This window comes from Narcine bancroftii, chromosome 6 (assembly GCF_036971445.1).
Source record: "Narcine bancroftii isolate sNarBan1 chromosome 6, sNarBan1.hap1, whole genome shotgun sequence".
Classification (NCBI taxonomy): domain Eukaryota; kingdom Metazoa; phylum Chordata; class Chondrichthyes; order Torpediniformes; family Narcinidae; genus Narcine; species Narcine bancroftii.
In genome coordinates, this window is record NC_091474.1 from 71,989,398 (window position 1) to 72,009,836 (window position 20,439).

At 36.1% G+C, this 20,439-nt stretch overlaps 1 protein-coding gene across 6 annotated transcripts in view; it reads right to left on the reverse strand.

The window, feature by feature from the left end:
• The window catches only part of tubgcp2 (tubulin gamma complex component 2), a 65,932-nt gene that overhangs the window by 12,829 nt on the left and 32,664 nt on the right, over positions 1 to 20,439 (reverse strand). For all 6 annotated transcript variants that reach the window (XM_069885267.1, XM_069885269.1, XM_069885266.1 and 3 more), the window contains 2 exons: positions 18,228 to 18,400; positions 7,846 to 7,974 (listed from right to left, as the gene is read on the reverse strand). In XM_069885267.1, the coding sequence (XP_069741368.1) occupies positions 7,846 to 7,974; positions 18,228 to 18,400 (302 nt within the window). The remainder of the gene's footprint in view (positions 1 to 7,845; positions 7,975 to 18,227; positions 18,401 to 20,439) is intronic.

The following is a 20,439-nucleotide window of genomic DNA, read 5'->3' on the forward strand; positions in this document are numbered from 1 at the left end:
ATCTGGCATGATTTAGGATTCTGAAATTTTCTTCCTCAAACTGTCAACCAAAATCCAAAAGGATTGCAAGGAGTTACCAGAATTATTGACATGTCTGTCCATGGCCTCCTATGCTGTCAAACCAAGACCACCCATAAATTGGAGGAGCAACCCCTAATTTTCCATCTGGGCCCTCCAGCCCAGATGGCATTAACATCAACTTCTCCATTTCTGCTGGCCCACTCCCCATTCTCCCTCTCCCCTCTGTCATCTTTCTCCATTTACAGAGCCATTCCCCCCTCCCAGTTTGCTGCTGTGCCCTCCCTCCCTTATCCATTTATTACCTCCTGCCTGTGGGTCTGTGCTCCTTCCCCTGCCCCTCCCCCACCATTTTGTTCAGACACCTGCCTACATTTTCCCATATCTTGATGAAGGACTCAAGCCTAAAACGTTGGTGATGTACCTTTATCTTTGCTCTATAAAGGACACTGTTTGACCTGCTGAGTTTCTCCAGCATTGTGTTTTTATTTCAATCATGGTGTCTGTAGATTTTCATATTTTGTTTTTATCACGTGTAGTGAACCTGGCTTCAACGGTAACATTCCCACCTGGATCTGAAGTTCATGTCCCAAGTGAGAGGCTTCATTTCCTAATCCCTGACATCTGAACACCTGGTTATCTAACACCAACAAATGATGGAAATGAACCATCTTTCTCTCCCCCCCCCCTCCCCCAACAGAAAAAAACAGGCTCTCCTGCAAGGAGTTTGGTCAGGGTCATATCCAGAAAAAGGACTCCATTTTCACTGAGATGCCAGCGGGGTACAGGAATTACATAACAATCTGAATACAAGATGCATGTTAATGCTCGTTTTTCATTTCAATTCTGAATTCATGTTTTTCTTTTAATAAAAGCACATAATATAGCAGTCCAGTTATCAAATGTTTAAAAGCTTTACAAACAAATACTACACATTGAATTTGATACCCTTTAAAACTCTAAATAATTGGTAGCGATACTAGTATTCAAAATAATGGAATGTTCAACATTTAAAGGGCAAACAAAATTCTTCAATTTATTCACTGAACCCAGTGATAAAACTATTTGAAATAATGTGAAATGGATAAAAATTCCAGCATATACACCCTGTGCCATGTGAATATATAAGCTACACCTGGAGTTTGGAGTTTGTTCAATATTTTGGGTGTTATTGCAAGTTTCTCAATGTATAATACACATGAGCAATTATATTTTCATGCATTTTTTAATAATTTTAAAAAAAATTTTCACACTGTGAACCATATCAACCAAAATATGTACAAATGTTTCTCATTAAATTTTGTCTTTTCTCCCCTTTTTCCCCCCTTTCCCTCAGTCTCCTCTACCCACCCCCCTCCAAAACCCATAAATATTCAACATTTACAACACAATAAAACCATAAAACAATATCTTCACACAAAGGAAAATAAACAAGAAAAATGCGTCATCTATTTATTACACACTGAATCTAGTCATTTTGTCTTATCATTTGAATTCTCATTTTAGGGGATGGAAGTCGTAGGCAAGCTCTCTCTGATCTGTTCCATGTATGGTTCCCAAATTTGTTCAAACATTTGTGACTTTATTTTTTAAATTATGTTATTTTTTCAATGGAATACATTTATTCATTTCCATGTACCATTGCTGTATACTCATGCTCTCTTCCATTTTCCAAGTTGACATTATACATTTTGTTTTTGCTAAGGCTATCATAATGAATTTTTTTTTTGCACTTTATCCAAATTGAGGCCCAATTCTCTACTTCTTATGTTGCTTAAAAGAAATATCTGTTTTTTTTGGTATGTTATTTTGTAATTTTATTTAGCATTTGATTTAATTCTTCCCAAAACGTATTTACTTTCATACATGCCCAAGTTGCATGTAATGTTGTTCCCATTTCATTCTTACAGCAAAAACATCTATCCGATAATGTTGGATCCCATTTTTAAAATTTTTCAGGAGTAATATATACCCTGTGTAACCAATTATACTGTATCATGCGTAACCTTGTGTTTATTGTATTCTTCATAGTTCCAGAACATAACTTTTCCCATACTTCATTTTTTATCTTTGTTTAGATCCTTTTCCCACTTCTGCTGAGGTTTATAGTTTATTTCATTTTCCTTATCTTGCAGCTTAACGTACATGTTGGTTATAAATCTTTTAATTATCATTGTGTCTGTAATCGCGTATTCAAAGCTGCTTCCTTCAGGTAATCTCAAGCTGTTTCCCAATTTATCCTTTAAATAAGATTTCAAGTGATGATATGCAAACATTGTACCATGAGTTATTACATATTTCCAGTATCTGCAAACTGTTCAAATGTAAATAAATTATTTTCCAAAAAAGTTTTCTATTCTTTTGATTCCTTTCCTCTCCCATTCTCTAGAGGAAAGGTGGTCTATTGTAAAAGGGATTAGCGGATTTTGCGTCAATAGTAATTTTGGTATTTGATAATTTGTTTTTTTCCTTTCTAAGTGGATCTTCTTCCATGTCGATGCAATACTGGTGAGTTTTTATATTGCACCAGCTTTTCATCCCACTTATAAAGTATATGTTCTAGTACTTTTTCCCCTGTTTTATCTAATTCTATCTTAGTCCAGTCTGGTTTTTCCCTTGTCTGGTCAAAATCTGATAAGTACCTTAATTGTGCAGCTCTATAATAATTTCTAAAATTTTGTAACTGCAAACCACCTTGATTATACCTCTCCGCTAATTTATCTAACACTATCCTTGGATTCCTCCCTTTCCACAAAACTGTCCTTATTATTCTCTAGTTCCTTGAAGAATTTTTCTGTTAAAGGAATTGGTAATGATTGAAATAAGTATTGTACCCTTGGGAACACGTTTATTTTAATGCAGTTTACCCTCCCTATCAATGTTAGCGGTAATTCTTTCCAATGTTCTAAGTCTTCCTGCAATTTCTTTTTTAATGGCTGATAATTTAGTTTGTACAAGTGGTTTAAGTTATTATCTAACCTGATCCCGAGGTATCGGATTGCTTGTGTTTGCCATTTAAATGGTGATTCTTTTTTAAATTCTGTATAGTCTGCGTTACTCATTCGCATTACTTCACTTTTATTTGTGTTGATCTTGTACCTAGATATTTCTCCACATTCCTTCAATTTCTTATGTAATTCTTTTACTGATACCTCTGGTTCTGTTAGGTATACTATGATGTCATCTGCAAATAAGCTGATTTTATACTCCTTTATTTTTATCCCTTTTATTTTATTTTCTATTCTTATCAGTTCTGTCAAAGGTTCTATTGCTAAGGCGAACAATGAGGGGGATGGTGGACATCCCTGTCTAGTTGACCTACTTAATTTAAAGTGACTCGATACATATCCATTCACTGTTACCTTCGCCAACGGTCCATTATACAATGCTTTAATCCAATTTATATATTTTTCTGATAGATTGAACTTCTGTAATACTTCTGTAATAGTTCCACTCTACTCTGTCAAAGGCTTTTTCTGCATCTAGACCAACAGCCACTGTTGGTTTCTTATTTCCTTGAACTGCATGGATTAGATTAACAAGTTTGCAGACATGGTCTTTTCTTAATAAATCCAGTTTGATCTTGTTTTACTATTTTAGGTACACAATCAGCTTGCTAATAATTTTGCTATTTTCTTACAGTCTGAGTTAAGTAAAGATACTGGTCTATATGATGCTGGTGTTGATGGATCCTTCCCTGTCTTTGATATTACTGTAATTATTGGTGTCTTACATGAATCTGGCAAGTTTTGTGTTTCTTCTATCTGACTCATTACTTCCAGGAGAGGAGGAATTAATAACTCTTTAAATGTTTTATAGAATTCTATTGGAAATCCATCCTCTCCTGGTGTTTTATTGTTCGGCAACTTTTTTAATACAACCTGTACTTCCTCTATTTCAAATGGTTTTATCAGTTTGTTTTGTTCCTCTTGCAATTTCAGCAGTTCAATTTTAGCTAAAGATTCCTTTATTTTATCACCTTCCCCCTTGTTCTCAGTTTGATACAATTGTTCATAAAATTCCTTAACATTTTCATTAATCTCTGTTGGATTATATGTAATTTGTTTGTCCTTTTTCCTTGATGCCAATATCGTTCTTTTAGCTTGTTCGGTTTTAAGTTCCCAGGCTAATATTTTCTGTTTTTTCTCCCAGTTCGTAATACTTTTGCTTTGTTTTCATTATGTTCTTCTCCACCTTGTATGTTTGTAATGTTTCGTATTTAATTTTTTTTGTCCACCAATTCTCTCCTTTTCGTTATATCATCACTTTTTATTAATTCCTTTTCTGTACTTACTATCTCCCTTTCTAACTGCTCTATTTCCCGATTGTAACCCTTTTTCATCTTAGTCACATAACTTATTATCTGCCCTCTAATGAAGGCTTTCATTGCATCCCATAATATAAATTTGTCTTTCACTGATCCTGTTTATTTCAAAATGTTTTAATGTGGCATTCAAAAAACTCCCTAAATTCCTGTCTTTTACATAGCATGGAGTTTAATCTCCATCTATATGTTCTTGGTGGGATGTCCTCCAGTTCTATTGCTAATAAATGGGGTGAATGATCTGATAGTAGTCTAGCTTTATACTCAGTTTTCCTAACTCTCCGTTGAATATGGGCTGACAACAAAAACATATCAATCCTTGAGTAAGTTTTGTGCCTACTCGAATAATATGAAAATTCCTTCTCTTGGGTGTTGCCTCCTCCATTTCCTGCATTGATTTAACCATAAATTTGTCTACTTTATTCTTTTTACTTGTCTTTTGTCCAGTTTTATCTAACATTTGGCAATCTTCAATAAAATATCCTGCATAAACTTTTGATCCTCCTCGTTAGGTGCATATATATTGAGCAAATTCCTAAATTCTGAGTATATCTTACATTTTATCATTGCATACCTCCCTTCCGGGTCAATTATTTCCTCCTCTATTTTGATTGGTACATTTTTGTTAACTCGTATGGCTACACCTCTAGCTTTTGAATTATAGGATGCTGCCATTACGTGTCCTACCCAGTCTCTCATTAGTTTGTTATGTTCTGCTTCAGTTAGATGCGTTTCCTGCACAAATGCTATATCTATTTTTTCCTTCTTTAGTAGCCTCTTCCTTTTAATTTGGTTATGTATTCCATTAATGTTTATAGTCATATAGTTCAACATGGTCATCTTATATCTTGCATACATCTCTTTTCCACTTCTTTGCCACCTCCATCCCCCTTTTCCCCATTTTCATCTCTTATTACACTTAATGTTCGACAACACATTTAAGACATAAAGTATCCCCGCAGTTCCCACATCCACTAATACCTTAATCCCAAAAGTTCTCCCCCCTACTCTCTGAGTTGCCCATACCCCTTGCCAGGCAACCACAACTCCCCTTTTCATTGGGATTGCGATCTTGTTCGCAGTGTCAACTGATTTTGCAGTGACAGTTATTCCCCCTCCACCCAGCCCTCCCCAGAAAATACTTTTTAAACACATATAGCAAAGCCCTCTTTATTCTCCCCCCCCTTACTCCTTTACTTCCCTTCTCTTTTCCCCTCTTTAGTTATTTACATATACATTGTTTTTACATCTTTATATATACTTTATCGCCATTCTTCATTCTTGTTACATCTCTTCATCTCTTCTCCTGTCCTGCAAATGTTCTGCGAATTCTTGCGCTTTCTCTGGATCAGAGAACAGTCTGTTTTGCTCACCGGGTATAAATATTTTAAGCACGGCTGGATGTCTTAATATGAATTTGTAACCTTTTTTCCCCCCCATATAATCGATTTTGCTGTATTGAACTCCTTCCTCCTCTTTAAGAGTTCAAAACTTATGTCTGGGTAAAAAAATATTTTTTGGCCCTTGTATTTCAATGGTTTATTATCTTCTCTAATTTTATTCCTTGCCCGTTCCAGTATATTTTCTCCTGTCGTGTATCTCAAAAATTTTACAAAGATGGATCTTGGTTTTTGATGTGTCTGTCGTTTCGGAGCTAATGCTCCATGTGCCCTTTCTATTTCCATTTCTTCCTGCATTTCTGTCATTCCCAGGACCTTCAGGATCCATCCTTTTATAAATTCCTTCATGTCTGTGCCTTCTTCACCCTCCTTCAGGCCCACTATTTTTATGTTGTTTCACCTACTATAATTTTCCAACATATCAATTTTCTGAGATAACACTTGTCTCTAATTTTTTTGACACCTTCTTCCAATTTTTCTCTTAAGTCATTCACTTCCATTTCTACAGCCATTTCCCGCTCTTCCACATTCTCTACTCTTTTCCCTATTTCTGTCATTACCATATCCTTGCATTTTATCTTCTGTTCTTTTCATTTTCCTTTTAATTACATTAATCTCTAATGACAACCATTCTTTTAATGATCTAATTTGTTCTTCAAAAAATACTTTATCTATATTCTGTCCATCAGTTTTACCTTTTATTTCTCTGTGAAGATCTTGGTCTTCTTCCTCTTCTTGTGTCTGTATCTGTGTTTATGTCTCTTCTTCGTGTCTGTGTCTCTTCTGTTTTTCCTGATGAGCTGCTTTGTCGGGCCTCTTGTTGCTGGTCCTCCCCTCCTGGGCTGCTCGTCTGTTGTGCTTCTTGACGTTAATCTTCTTGTCGGTCATCCTTCTATCTCCCTCGTCTGTTTCATTCACTCCCTCTTCTGTTGGCTTCCTTGTCCCTCAGCTGCTCAGTCTGTCACAGCCCACTCCTCTGCTGAGCCCCCCTCCCGCCGGTGTCCTCTTTCTCCTTTGATTGCCCATTGCGCACTTTTGTTTGGCTCCAAGAGCCATTTTTGTAGTGCACTGGCTGGTGGGTCGCAACTCCGCAGACAGGCACTGACCTCGAGGGTCGGGCGCTCCTCGCCACCACAGCGTCCTGTTCCTTCATGCAGGCAAGGCCCTCCTCTATCTTCTCCGGCAACTTTTCTATTTTTTTTCCAATTGCTTTTACTTTATCTTTCTTGGGAGCCATCTTCTTTCTCTTCTCTGTATCTTTATCTTCTATTTTTTCCATTTTATTTTTGTTATGCTTTGCTTTTTTCCTAACTTTTTTCATTTTCTTGGAGAGGGCTGGTTTTCCTGACTGGCCTCTACTCCATCACGTGACTCCTCTTTCATGCATTTTTAAAGGTTGATTTAAATCAGCTATATATTATTCAAATCATTATTCAATTCATACACTATTGAAATAAAATGTGGAAAGAAAAACTCAGCTGGTAGCTGTGCATTGATCTGTATAATTTCATCCACTCTTAAATAGTCAAAACACACTTTGCAGATTATAAATGCATTGATTTAAACAAGTTTAACCACAATGAAAGACACTGCTCAGAACATTGAACTGATGGCCTAATTTTGCGCATTCTACATAAAATGGAAAGATGACTGAATGTGATTTTAATTTAGACATACAGCACAATTACAGATCCTCTCTGACCATGAACCAGAGCTGCACACCACAACCCCAGTATGTTTTGAATGGTGGGCTGAAACCAGAGCATCTGGAGGAAACCCATGCAGACATTGGGAGAATGCACAAACTCCTTACTGAAAGCACTGGATTTGAAACCCAGTCACTGGCAATGTAACAGCTTTGTCATAACCGCTATGCTAACCAATGCTGGCCCATTGTGTGAATGATGAACAACTCATTTAATGACTACAAATTATTATTATTAACAGAAATACAGAAAATTCAAAATGATCTGAACTGGCAAACCTCAGAGACAGGTTCATAATTCTTGAAAATACACTGTCGTGAACAGTGTCATAAATGCTTGGTTGAGAATGTACGACAGACTTAAACACAGTGGAAATAGTTGAAAATAATCATCTCACCATCGAGCAGAATGTAATGAATACTGTTTTGCAACTTTATTACTGATCCACACGTTGCACAGCTGCCGATCCACATGCTTGCAGTAAAACATATGTCTGAAGAGCATTTGATACCTCGTCAAAGCTTTTCTATTGAAAAATAAATAAATAGTCATCTCACAGAAGTGCAATTCTAGAACTTGAAATAAAACCTTGACTGGCAACATTCATTGCCATTACATAATGCCTCCTTTGCCTGGACTGACAGTGTATCTATGGCATTGCATTATGTACTGTATACACAATTTCAATCTGCAGTGGTTTGTAATCCAAACAAAACACAATCTACCAGAATAAAAATATTTAGCTATTTTTGCTCCATCTGTTCAGCATCTTGCCACACTTAAAAAAAAAAGTATTTTAATCCATGATAGGTCACACTAACTCTTCAACATATAATGTAATGGAATCAGAATTTGAAGTTAAAAATAAAGCTTCTTAAAATGTTATATTTATGGCACTTTTATCATTTTAAAAATGTATGTGGTCTCCACATTTCTTGACTATAGCTATTATTTTTGATCCAAAACCCTATTCCATGCCCAATAAGATGAAAATTGGGATACAAAATCCACTGAAAAAATACTTAGAAAAACACGAAAGCTGGACATACTGTTATCGAAGCAAACCAAGAATTGCTGGAGAACTCAGCTGGGGTGAAAGCAACTGTTTGCAGAAATGGTCAGTCAGTCAACATTTTGGTATGAATCCTTTATCAAGACAAGTACAAATGTACAGACCATTGTGGCTTCTATAGTTTTATTCAGCCACTTGTTCAGAGCAAAAGTGAAACCAACAAAGTCAGAGATGCACAGGAACTGCACATAGAGAACTTCCATGGAGGGCAAACACGAGTAGAAATGCTCAGCCAGCATTTCAGGTCAAACCCCTTTATGAGCCGATTGATGTGATATTTACGTAGATAAAGGATGACAGAAGCTGGGGGAGAGGAACCGAGATGATAGGTTATTGGACAGAATGGAGTGACAGGTAGAAGGAATGACCACTACAAAGACAGTGGCGGGTGGGGGGAGCTCGAGAAAAAAAATACCGGAGGAGGTACAGGTATAGTCCGCTTTACTAATACTCAAATTATGAAAATTCTATTTTATGAAGAAAGCAGAGTTCATTTTTACGAAAGGTTTTCACTTTTACAAAAAGGCAGCCGGCGAGGCTGTCAAAACATGCTGTCTTCCTGATTCTGGTGAGTGAAATTACCGTCCATATGTTATTTCTACTTTATATAAGCTATGTAGTTATCACACCATTCCTGCTTTTACTCTATGTTAGTATCATTTTAGGTTTTATGTGTTATTTGGTATGATTTGGCAGGTTATTTTCTGGGTCTGGAAACACTCAAAAATTTTTCCCATAGAAATCAATGGTAATCGCTTCTTTGCTTTACACCATTTAAGCTTACGAAAGTTTCCGTAGGAACGCTCTAGTTTCGTAAAGTGGGGTATACCTGTAATGTTAAAAGGGGAATTAGATGGGGTGGGGGGAGATGCGGGTTGCATAAAATTGGAAAATTCATGTTTAATAATGGCATGAATATTGATTTTTCCAATTCCAGGTAGCCCTTACTGACATCTGGTACCACTGTTTTCATCTCTACCAACCTAATTATTTTCCTCTAATTTTTCTTTTCGCTAAACAACTTTGGCTGTAAAACAGACTTAAAAAAAAACAAGTCTCTTTCTCCCCTCCCCCTTCATTTGGTATTAGGGCATCTGCCTGATTTTCTGCCCTCCTGTAGAAGGGCTCAGACCAGAAACGTTGACTGCCTTTTACCTTTTGTGGATGCTACATGGCCTGCTGAGTTTTCCCAGCACTTTCTGCATCATGCACTGGACCACAGCATTGGCAGATTTTCTTGTTTACCTTACAAATCAAGGCTGCTTTGGAGTGGAGGACTGGATAGTAAGGCTTAGACAAGGACTTTTCATAAAAAGTCATCATTTTGATTTGATTGCTTAGATACCTTCCATTTTTGACCAATTAATGAAAAATTACATGCCAATAAATATTATAATAGTTTAAAATAAATGGACATGAAGTACTTTAAGGAAATATGTTAAACAACACTTCCTTCTTTCTACCCAATTTTCACATCACTGCTGTGATTGGTCTACTTTGTGTTGCTACAGAATCAACACTTGAATTTTTAATGTCGTCAAAGCATTTGCAAGTTAAAAAAAATTCCAAAATCTCACTGTAAAAGCCTGTGAAATGCATTGCACACAAATTTTTTTTACAGAGAACTCAACTTTGGGCAAGCATGAATGGCAAGTTTCCCAGGTATGTTTAATGGCCTTTATTTGCAATGAATATGAGCCAAGTGAATTTCCTGCCAGACAGAAGATTACTGGCAATATGAGTTCCAGTGAGCCAGGTGACAGATCCTGCCTGTAAATCAGTCAAGAAGCTGAAATGTCACAGTGTAATGGGCTGTGGTAAAAAAAATCCTGGCAATAGTCTGATTTTTTTTTCCACTGATGTCATAGTTGTTCAAAAAAATGATTAAGATGTTAATAAAAATCTAAATACCACTGGCATGAGTACCTTCTGACTAGCCTCTATGTTATTTCATGACAAGGATCCATTAGATCTGCTATCCAAACATAAATCTCCATTTCCTTAAACTCAAATGGCTGCTCAGATATGACAGACCAGTCAGAAGCAGCATCATTTTCCCAAATACTGAGTTCACTTTCCAAATAATGAGTGCTTGTTTTATGATTAGTCCTGGAGCCTACAATAGCTGATGTTAGGAACTGTATCTGTTCGTTATTGTCTCTCAATTTTCTCACAAACCATGGAAAAACCCATCATCAAAAAATTAGTTTTGTCAATCTCATCTTTTCATGTGGTTTGTACTCTCAATGATTTATCAGTCAGGAATTGAATAAAATGTGGGATTCTGCTCACACATGCAAGTTCCACATTCTACCCAAAAATAATCCATCAACCCAGGGATTCCAAGAGGACTTTGCAAAAGTCTGTCAAGTCAATTATTCCTTTATTTATAGAGTTGTTGTCTAACATCTAATGTTTAAGTGGCACAAATCTATGGCTGGAATCAGCTTCTTCCATGTTGTTTTTGGTTCCATCTATACCTCTATCACTAAATAGACAATGAAGTTCCATTAATATTGCGGAGAGGTCACTGGAATCAGGACTAAATATCTAAAACTAAATGCATTACTACAGTCAAGGTGGCAAGAGAGGTTGTACAATACAAAGCACTTCAAAGAAAGCTAAAATCTGTACAACTTTTAAAATGGGGCTTGCAAACTCTAAACAATTAAGCAAGACAACGAAAGAACTGTAAAAATTATAAATCACCCATTCCTTTCCAGAAGGTTCACATCTATATTTGCAAACTTGCCAAGAGTGCCATCCAGTTACGTCTTCATAAATTGAAGACTAAGTACTCATGCAATTTAATATTAAATGTTAGACTTCAATTGTTAATTTTAGTAGTTGCAAATATTTTGGATTATTTTCATTTAAAAGCATCAATATTAAGATTTTTTTTTACTTTTAGTAATCAGTTAAACTCAGGAAATTGGAGTTTCTTATTAAGTCATCAAAATAAACTAAATTTAGAACTTTTTTTTAAAATTTTTTATTTTTCACACCATAAATCACAATAGCCATGGTATACACTTTTTCTTTTTCACACATTTACAGTGACTTTTTCTCCCCCCCCCCCTCCCTCCTCCCAAGCCACCCCCCCACCCCCCCCCCCCTCATCCATTTTAGGTATACAATCTAGGTTGCATTAATTCAGTCAGACAATGTTGTCATTCAACAAAAATACACCAGAAATTCTACTGAGTCCATTCTTTTCTTTTCTTCTCCTTCCATCAACTTAGGTAATGTTTGTTCCCGGTAGGTTTTCGCTATTGTATTTAATGTAAGGCTCCCATACTTGTTCGAATATTTCAATATTATTTCTTAAACTATATGTTATTTTTTCTAATGGAATACATTTATTCATTTCTATATACCATTGTTGTATTTTCAAATTATCTTCCAATTTCCAGGTTGACATAATACATTTTTTTGCTACGGCTAGGGCTATCTTAACAAATCTTTTTTGTGCATCTTTCAAGTCAATTCCAAATTCTTTATTTTTTATGTTACTTAGGAGAAAGATCTCTGGATTCTTTGGTATATTGTTTTCTGTTATTTTATTTAATATCTGATTGAGATCATCCCAAAATTTTTCTACTCTCTCACATGTCCAGATTGCATGAATTGTTGTTCCCCTTTCTTTTTTACATCGAAAACATCTATCAGATACTGTTGGGTCCCATTTATTTAACTTTTGCGGTGTAATGTATAGTCTGTGTAACCAATTATATTGTATCATACGCAGTCTCGTATTTATTGTATTTCTCATCGTTCCAGAACATAATTTCTCCCATGTTTCCTTTTTTATCTTTATATTTAAATCTTGTTCCCATTTTTGTTTAGTTTTACCATTTGTTTCCTCATTCTCCTTTTCTTGCAGTTTAATATACATATTTGTTATAAATCTTTTGATTAACATTGTATCTGTAATCACATATTCAAGGTTACTTCCCTCTGGTAAACTCAAATTGCTTCCTAATTTATCTTTCAAGTAGGATCTCAGTTGGTAATATGCCAGCGCTGTATCTCCAGTTATATTGTACTTATCTCTCATTTGTTCAAAGGATAAGAATCTACTTCCTGAAAAACAATTTTCTATTCTTTTAATCCCTTTTTTTTCCCATTTTCTATTGTAAAAGGGAGTAGCTTATTTTGCGTCAATATTAGTTTTGGTATTTGATAATTTGTTTTATTTCTTTCTACATGAATCTTCTTCCATATATTGAGGAGATGGTGTAATACTGGAGAAGTTCTATGTTGTACCAATTTTTCGTCCCATTTATATAATATGTGTTCAGGTATCTTTTCCCCTATTTTATCTAATTCTAGTCTCGTCCAGTCTGGTTTTTCCCTTGTTTGATAAAAATCTGATAGGTACCTTAATTGTGCGGCTCTATAATAATTTTTGAAGTTTGGCAATTGTAAGCCTCCTTGTTTATACCATTCTGTTAATTTATCTAGTGCTATCCTCGGTTTCCCCCCTCTCCATAAAAATCTCCTTATTATTTTCTTTAACTCTTTGAAGAATTTTTCTGTCAGTTGTATTGGCAATGCCTGAAATAAGTATAGTATCCTTGGAAAAATGTTCATTTTAATACAGTTTATCCTTCCTATCAGTGTTAGTGGTAGCTCTTTCCAATGCTCTAAATCGTCCTGTAATTTTTTTATTAGTGGATTGTAATTGAGTTTATATAATTGGCCTAGATTTTTGTTTATTTGCACACCTAGGTATCTTATTGCCTGCATTTGCCATCTGAATGGGGATTCCTCCTTAAATTTTGAGAAATCCGCGTTATTCATAGGCATTGCTTCACTTTTATTTACGTTTATCTTGTATCCCGACACTTCTCCATATTCCTTCAATTTCTTATATAGTTCTTTTATTGATAGTTCTGGTTCTGTTAAGTACACTATCACATCATCCGCAAATAGACTGATTTTATATTCCCTGTCTTTTATTTTTATTCCTTTTATATTATTATCTATTCTTATCGATTCTGCTAGTGGTTCTATAGCTAGCGCAAACAATAATGGTGATAGTGGGCATCCCTGCCGCGTTGACCTGCTTAAGTTAAATTGCTTTGATACATGTCCATTTACTGTTACTTTCGCTAACGGTCCCTTATATAATGCTTTAATCCAATTAATATACTTCTCCGGTAAACTGAATTTTTGCAATACTTTGAACAAGTAATTCCATTCTACTCTGTCGAAGGCCTTCTCTGCGTCTAAAGCAACTGCTACTGCCGGTGCTTTATTTCCTTCTACTGCATGAATTAAGTTAATAAATTTACAAATATTGTCTGTTGTGCGTCTTTTTTTGATAAATCCAGTTTGGTCTAAATTTACCATTTTCGGTACCTGTTCTGCTAATCTGTTTGCTAATAGTTTAGCTATTATCTTATAATCTGTGTTTAGCAGAGATATTGGTCTATATGACGCTGGTGAGAGTGGATCTTTCCCTTGTTTTAGTATCACTGTAATTATTGCTGTTTTACATGAATCTGGTAAGTTTTGTGTCTCATCAATCTGGTTGATTACATCTAGGAGGGGCGGTATTATTAGATCTTTAAATGTTTTGTAGAATTCTATTGGGAGTCCATCCTCTCCTGGTGTCTTATTATTTGGTAAATTTTTTATTATCTCTTGTATTTCTACTGTTCCAAATGGTTCTGTTAATTTATTTTGTTCCTCTATTTGTAGTTTTGGTAGTTCAATTTTAGTCAAAAATTCATCTATTTTCCCTTCTTTCCCTTCGTTTTCAGTTCGGTATAATTGTTCATAGAATTCTCTGAAGTTTTCCTTAATTTCTTTTGGATTATATGTAATTTGTTTGTCTTTTTTCTTTGTTGCCAATACCATTTTCTTAGTTTGCTCTGTCTTAAGCTGCCATGCTAAGATTTTGTGTGTTTTTTCACCTAGTTCATAATATTTCTGTTTTGTCTTCATTATATTCTTCTCCACCTTATATGTTTGTAATGTTTCATATTTTATTTTTTTATCCGCCAATTCTCTTCTTTTGGTTGTATCTTCCTTTATTGCTAATTTTTTTTCTATGTTTATTATTTCCCATTCCAACTGCTCTGTTTCCTGATTATAGTCCTTCTTCATCTTGGTTGCATAACTTATTATTTGTCCTCTAATGAATGCTTTCATTGCGTCCCATAGTATAAACTTATCTTCCACTGATTCCGTATTTACTTCAAAGTACATTTTTAATTGTTTTTCAATAAATTCTCTAAAATCCTGTCTTTTAAGTAGCATGGGGTTTAATCTCCATCTATACATTCTTGGAGGGATGTCCTCTAGCTTTACTGTCAGTATTAAGGGTGAATGGTCCGATAGCATTCTCGCTTTATATTCTGTTTTTCTTACTCTATCCTGCATACTAGCTGATAACAAAAATAGGTCTATTCTTGAGTATGTTTTATGTCTAGTCGAGTAGTATGAGTATTCCTTTTCTTTTGGGTTTTGTTTCCTCCATATGTCCACAAGTTTCATTTGTTGCATTGATTTAATTATAAATTTGGTTACTTTGTTCTTCCTGTTAATTTTTTTCCCCGTTTTATCCATATTTGGATCCAAATTCAGATTGAAATCCCCTCCTATTAGTATGTTCCCTTGCGTATTAGCTACCTTCAAAAAGATATCTTGCATAAACTTTTGATCTTCTTCGTTAGGTGAATATATATTAAGTAGATTCCAAAGCTCCGAATATATCTGACATTTTATCATAACATATCTCCCTGCTGGATCTATTATTTCCTCTTCTATTTTAAATGGCACATTTTTGCTAATTAATATAGCCACTCCTCTTGCTTTTGAATTATACGATGCTGTTGTTACATGTCCTACCCAATCTCTCTTTAATTTCTTGTGCTCCAATTCAGTTAAGTGTGTTTCTTGGACAAATGCTATATCTATTTTTTCCTTTTTCAGTAAATTTAGTAGTTTCTTCCTTTTAATTTGGTTATGTATTCCATTAATATTTAAAGTCATATAGTTCAGCGTAGCCATTTTATATTTTGTTTATCTTCTCTTTCCGTTTTTCCATCATTACCTTTCCTCCTTTTCCATTTCTGTTTTCTTATTTTCAACTCTTTACCAGACAACATTCCTACAACATCCAACATTTTCCTTATTCTCCTATTTCTATCTTCTTTATCCCCAATCTCCCCTTCCCCTCCTGAGTTGTCCTTTATCCCTTGTCGGACAACCACATCTCCCCTCTCCATTTGGATTTGCGAATCCACTCGCAAGCGTCAACTGATTTTGCAGTGACCGTTCTTTTCCCCCACCCAGCCCCCCCCAGAAAAGATTTCACTTTTCATATGTCACAAAGGTCACTCTTTTAATTCCCTCCTTATTCTCTCTATTCCATTACCTTCCCTTATTAATTCTTGTCTATACTATCTATGTTTTCCTCTAATTACAGATACTTTCACGTATGCCCATTGTCTCTATTCTCTCTTATACCTCTTTACCCGCATACATATCAATCGTGGTCATTTTTACCCTCATTACCCGTCTTCATCCCTCAGTCTATTTTTGTCTTTACCCACATACATATCAATCGTGATCATTTTTACTCTCATTACCCATCTTCATCCCTCAGTCTATTTTTGTAATTGTTCTGCAAATTTTCGTGCTTCTTCTGGATCCGAGAACAGTCTGTTTTGTTGTCCTGGAATAAATATTTTCAATACCGCAGGATGCTTCAGTGTAAATTTATATCCTTTCTTCCATAAAATCGCTTTTGCTGTATTGAACTCTTTTCTCTTCTTTAGGAGTTCAAAGCTTATATCTGGATAAATGAAGATTTTTTGCCCTTTATACTCCAGTGGTTTGTGGCCCTCTCTTACTTTTTCCATTGTCTTCTCCAGTACCTTTTCTCTTGTAGTATATCTTAGGAATTTTACTACAATAGATCTTGGTTTTTGTTGTGGTTGTGGTTTAGGGGCCAATGCTCTATGTGCCCTTTCTATTTCCATTTCTTGCTGTAGTTCTGGACATCCTAGGGCCTTAGGGATCCATTCTTTTATAAACTCCCTCATATTCTTGCCTTCTTCATCTTCCTTAAGGCCCACTATCTTTATGTTATTTCTTCTGTTATAATTTTCCATTATATCTATTTTTTGGGCTAGTAATTCTTGTGTCTCTTTAGTTTTTTTATTAGATTCCTCCAATTTCTTTTTTAAGTCTTCTACCTCCATTTCTGCTGCTACTGCCCGCTCTTCCATCTTGTCCATTTTTTTCCCCATTTCTGTTAAGGTCATATCCATTTTATTTATTTTCTTTTCTGTGTTGTTTATTCTTCTTCTTAAATCATTGAATTCCTGTGTTTGCCATTCTTTAAATGACTCCATGTATCCTCTAACAAGAGCAAGTATATCCTTTACCTTGCCTTTCCCTTTATCTATTTCACTGTATTCTTCTTCTTCTTCTTTCTCTGGGTTGGCCATCTGTTGTTTCTTTGATGCCCTTTCCTCCTCTTCTTTCTTGTTTCCATTGTCTTCTGTGGTCTCTTCTTGCTGCAGGTGTTCTGCAGCTGTCGTCGTTGCCGGCTGTGGAGATCGACTCCCCAGCTGGTCCCCCCTCCCGTCGGTGTGTTTTTTTTCATGCGCATCGCGCATGCGTTGCGCACTTTTACTCGGCTCTGTGAGCCATTGATGTAGTTCTTTTTCCACCGACCTGAGGTAGTGGGCTCCTCTCTCCACAGCGGGCCTCTTCGGACAGGTAAGGCCTTCACCTTTTTCCTCCGTTGTCTTCTCTTCCTCTCTTCTTTCCGTTGATTTTGATTTTTCTTCTTTTGTCTCCATCTTCTTTCCACCTTTATACTCACTTTTCTTTAACTTGTATTTCTGTGCCTTTGTATTTTTTTTCTTGTTTTTCCCGACTTTTCTGGAGAGGGCTGGAGTTCACCGTCCGGCCACTACTCCATCACGTGACTCCTCTCCAACTAAATTTAGAACTTTGAGGTGCAGTAAGCTGCTGTGTGACTGTGGGTGAAACCACATCACAAAACAATCGGTCATCTGTTCATTTGATTTTTTGATGCTCAATAATTAATATTAGACACTACACCAGAAAAAAAAATCAGTTCTCATTTGAACTCTGCCAAGGGATCTTTTGTATCCTGTTAACAAAGCCAATAGGGGTGTAAAATGCAGGTTCCAATAATGCAACATTATCTTCGTTTTGCAGGAATGATCAGTCTACGTTTTATGCACATTTTTGCAACCGGTCTTGAAATTTAACCTTAGAGTCGGGAATAACTACGTGAATATGATCATCCTGTCTTAGAAATGCAGCACCCGTTGGCATTAGGTGTAAATTCTGGAACTCCTCACTCAACACCACTCTTGGCGTGCTTTCACCAGAAGAACTACAGCTGTACAAAAAGACATGCTCACCATTTTCTAAAGGCAAAACTAAATGGTCAAGAAATCCGGATATTGTCAGTAACATTCACATGCAATACATCCCAAGTTTCAAATTGACATTGCTCATTAAATGGCAAGCAGAGGTTAATTGAAATTCTCGAATTCAAGTTCAGTTCTAACAAAATACATGGGTTTCCAACACCAGAATTCCACACTTCCTCAAACAGGCAATGTTTGTGTCCTAGCTACATGAGTAAGCTACCAGGAAGGCTTTGCTGATAGGTTTGCATTGCTGTAGTGTAGTTAGATAAGAGCACTTACCTATTTATAATCAATGACAGTGGCCATTTCACAACATAATCAAAGGAGAAAGCTTCCAGGCCACTAAGGGCAATCTCTGTCGGATCTGCATTGATGATGGCCTTTTCCTGTTTGGTTTCAATCGCAAGAACCCGCAGGAGCTGAGTGATGAGGTCATGTGGCATAAGGTTAATCTACAGAAGAATAAAATTGTTTTATTTACTGTATCCAAAGTGACATCATTAACTCAAAAGACCGTGAATAATTTAGGATTTTGAATAACATTATAGTAACATGAATCCGCATTCATATTGTCACATTTAAGACAAGTTATTGATGGATCACTTGGAAACGTTGTACACACAATGGATCTCATATCTGGGCAGACATTGTGCATAGATGAAAAAAAGTTCAAGATTTTGGGATGGGTGTTATTTCTATATCTATTTAAACACATGACCAAAGTTCAAAGATTTTTGGGCTCCACAAAGCTTGGAATTTGTAGAATACAAATTCCATGTTGTTTTGATTCTATCTGTACCTCTATCACTAAATAGACAATGAAATTATAAGAAATTCCATTAATATTGCAGAGTGGTCACTGCAATCAGGACTAAATATCTAAAACTAAATGCATTACTACAGTCAAGGTGGCAAGAGAGTTTGTACAATACAAAGCACTTCAAAGAAAGCTAAAATCTGTACAACTTTTAAAATGGGGCTTGCAAACTCTAAACAATTAAGCAAGACAACGAAAGAACTGTAAAAATTATCATCACCCATTCCTTTCCAGAAGAACTACAGCTGTACAAAAAGACATGCTCACCATTTTCTTTGAAGTACAGAATTTTATGACAAGGAATAGAATTAATAGTGACCAGTTAGTTAATCCAATTACAGAATCACGAGCTGGGGGGGGGGGGGGGGGGATATTCAAGTTAGCCGCAGTTCTCTGTATTTTGCCAAGATTACCTTCTGGTCACCTCATTCAGAACATTTACCCCTAGCAACTAAACAAAATTCTTAAAATGGACTTTGCTTCAGCAGAGTTCTTGATAACCATCTACGTTTTCGCCTTGCTCCTTCCCTTTCCAATTCTTTGCAATGCTCTTACATTGGTGATGTCATTCCTCAAACCCTGATTTACTTTGTCATAAATCTTCAATAACATCAAGAACAAATACTCATTGTATCTAATAAAGTAGCATCCACCCTTTCAACTGGAGCATCAGAATGGTAATGTTCAAAATTATCCAGCTGACAATCATGCAATCAATTACATTTTCAAACCACAGCTACGTGTACCACATATCCCACAAGGCCATTTCCTGAAGTTTTACATAACCTCCTTACAATCTGATATTATGGGAGAAGGCCAGGCAGTGGGTCTGAGTGTGGAAAATGGATCAGCTCATGATTGAATGGTGGGGAGGACTTGATGGGCTGAATAGCCTACTTCTGCTCATATGTCATAGTCTTAAGATTAAAATTCAGGTCACACAGCATGGGAAGAGAGGCATTTAACATTTCAGGTCAAGGGATCTTCTGAACCAAGAAGAGAGACAAATTAGTACAGGTAGCCAAGAAAATGGGAGACGGAGGATAGTTGGAACAAATGGAATTTCTGGGATGGGCAAGAATAGTAACTTTGTGTAACAGTTAGTGCAATGCTGTTGCAGTACCAGCGACCCAAGTTAGAATTTGGCACTGTCTATAAGGAGTTTATATGTTCTCCCCATGTCTACATGAGTTTCCTCTGGGTGCTCCAGTTTCCTACCACCCTTCAAAAAATGTACTGTGGTTGTAGTTAATTGGGCAGCATGAGCTCGAGGGCCAAAAGAGGGCCTGTTACAGTACTGTATTTAAAATAAAATTCTGTGTAACGTATTCTTATTGTTGTGTAGTCTGTGCAATATCATTTAGTTTGTGCACACACACACACACACACAGTTATTGGAAGTTGTAGAATTTTATATTGACACTGACATGCCAGATGGAAGAGGTGTTTGCGTGGAGTTCCATTGTAACAATACAGGAGGTCATATACAAATAAGAGTCACTCCTGCAGAGTGGGCACAGGTACTCCAAAAAGTCATCACCCAATCAGTGTTCAATTCCCAAGCTCAAATAAGAACATAAGAAATAGGAGCAGGAGTCGGTCATCCAGCCCGTCAAGCCTGCTCCGCCATTCAATGAGATCACAGCTGATCTGATCGTTGACTCAACTCCACCT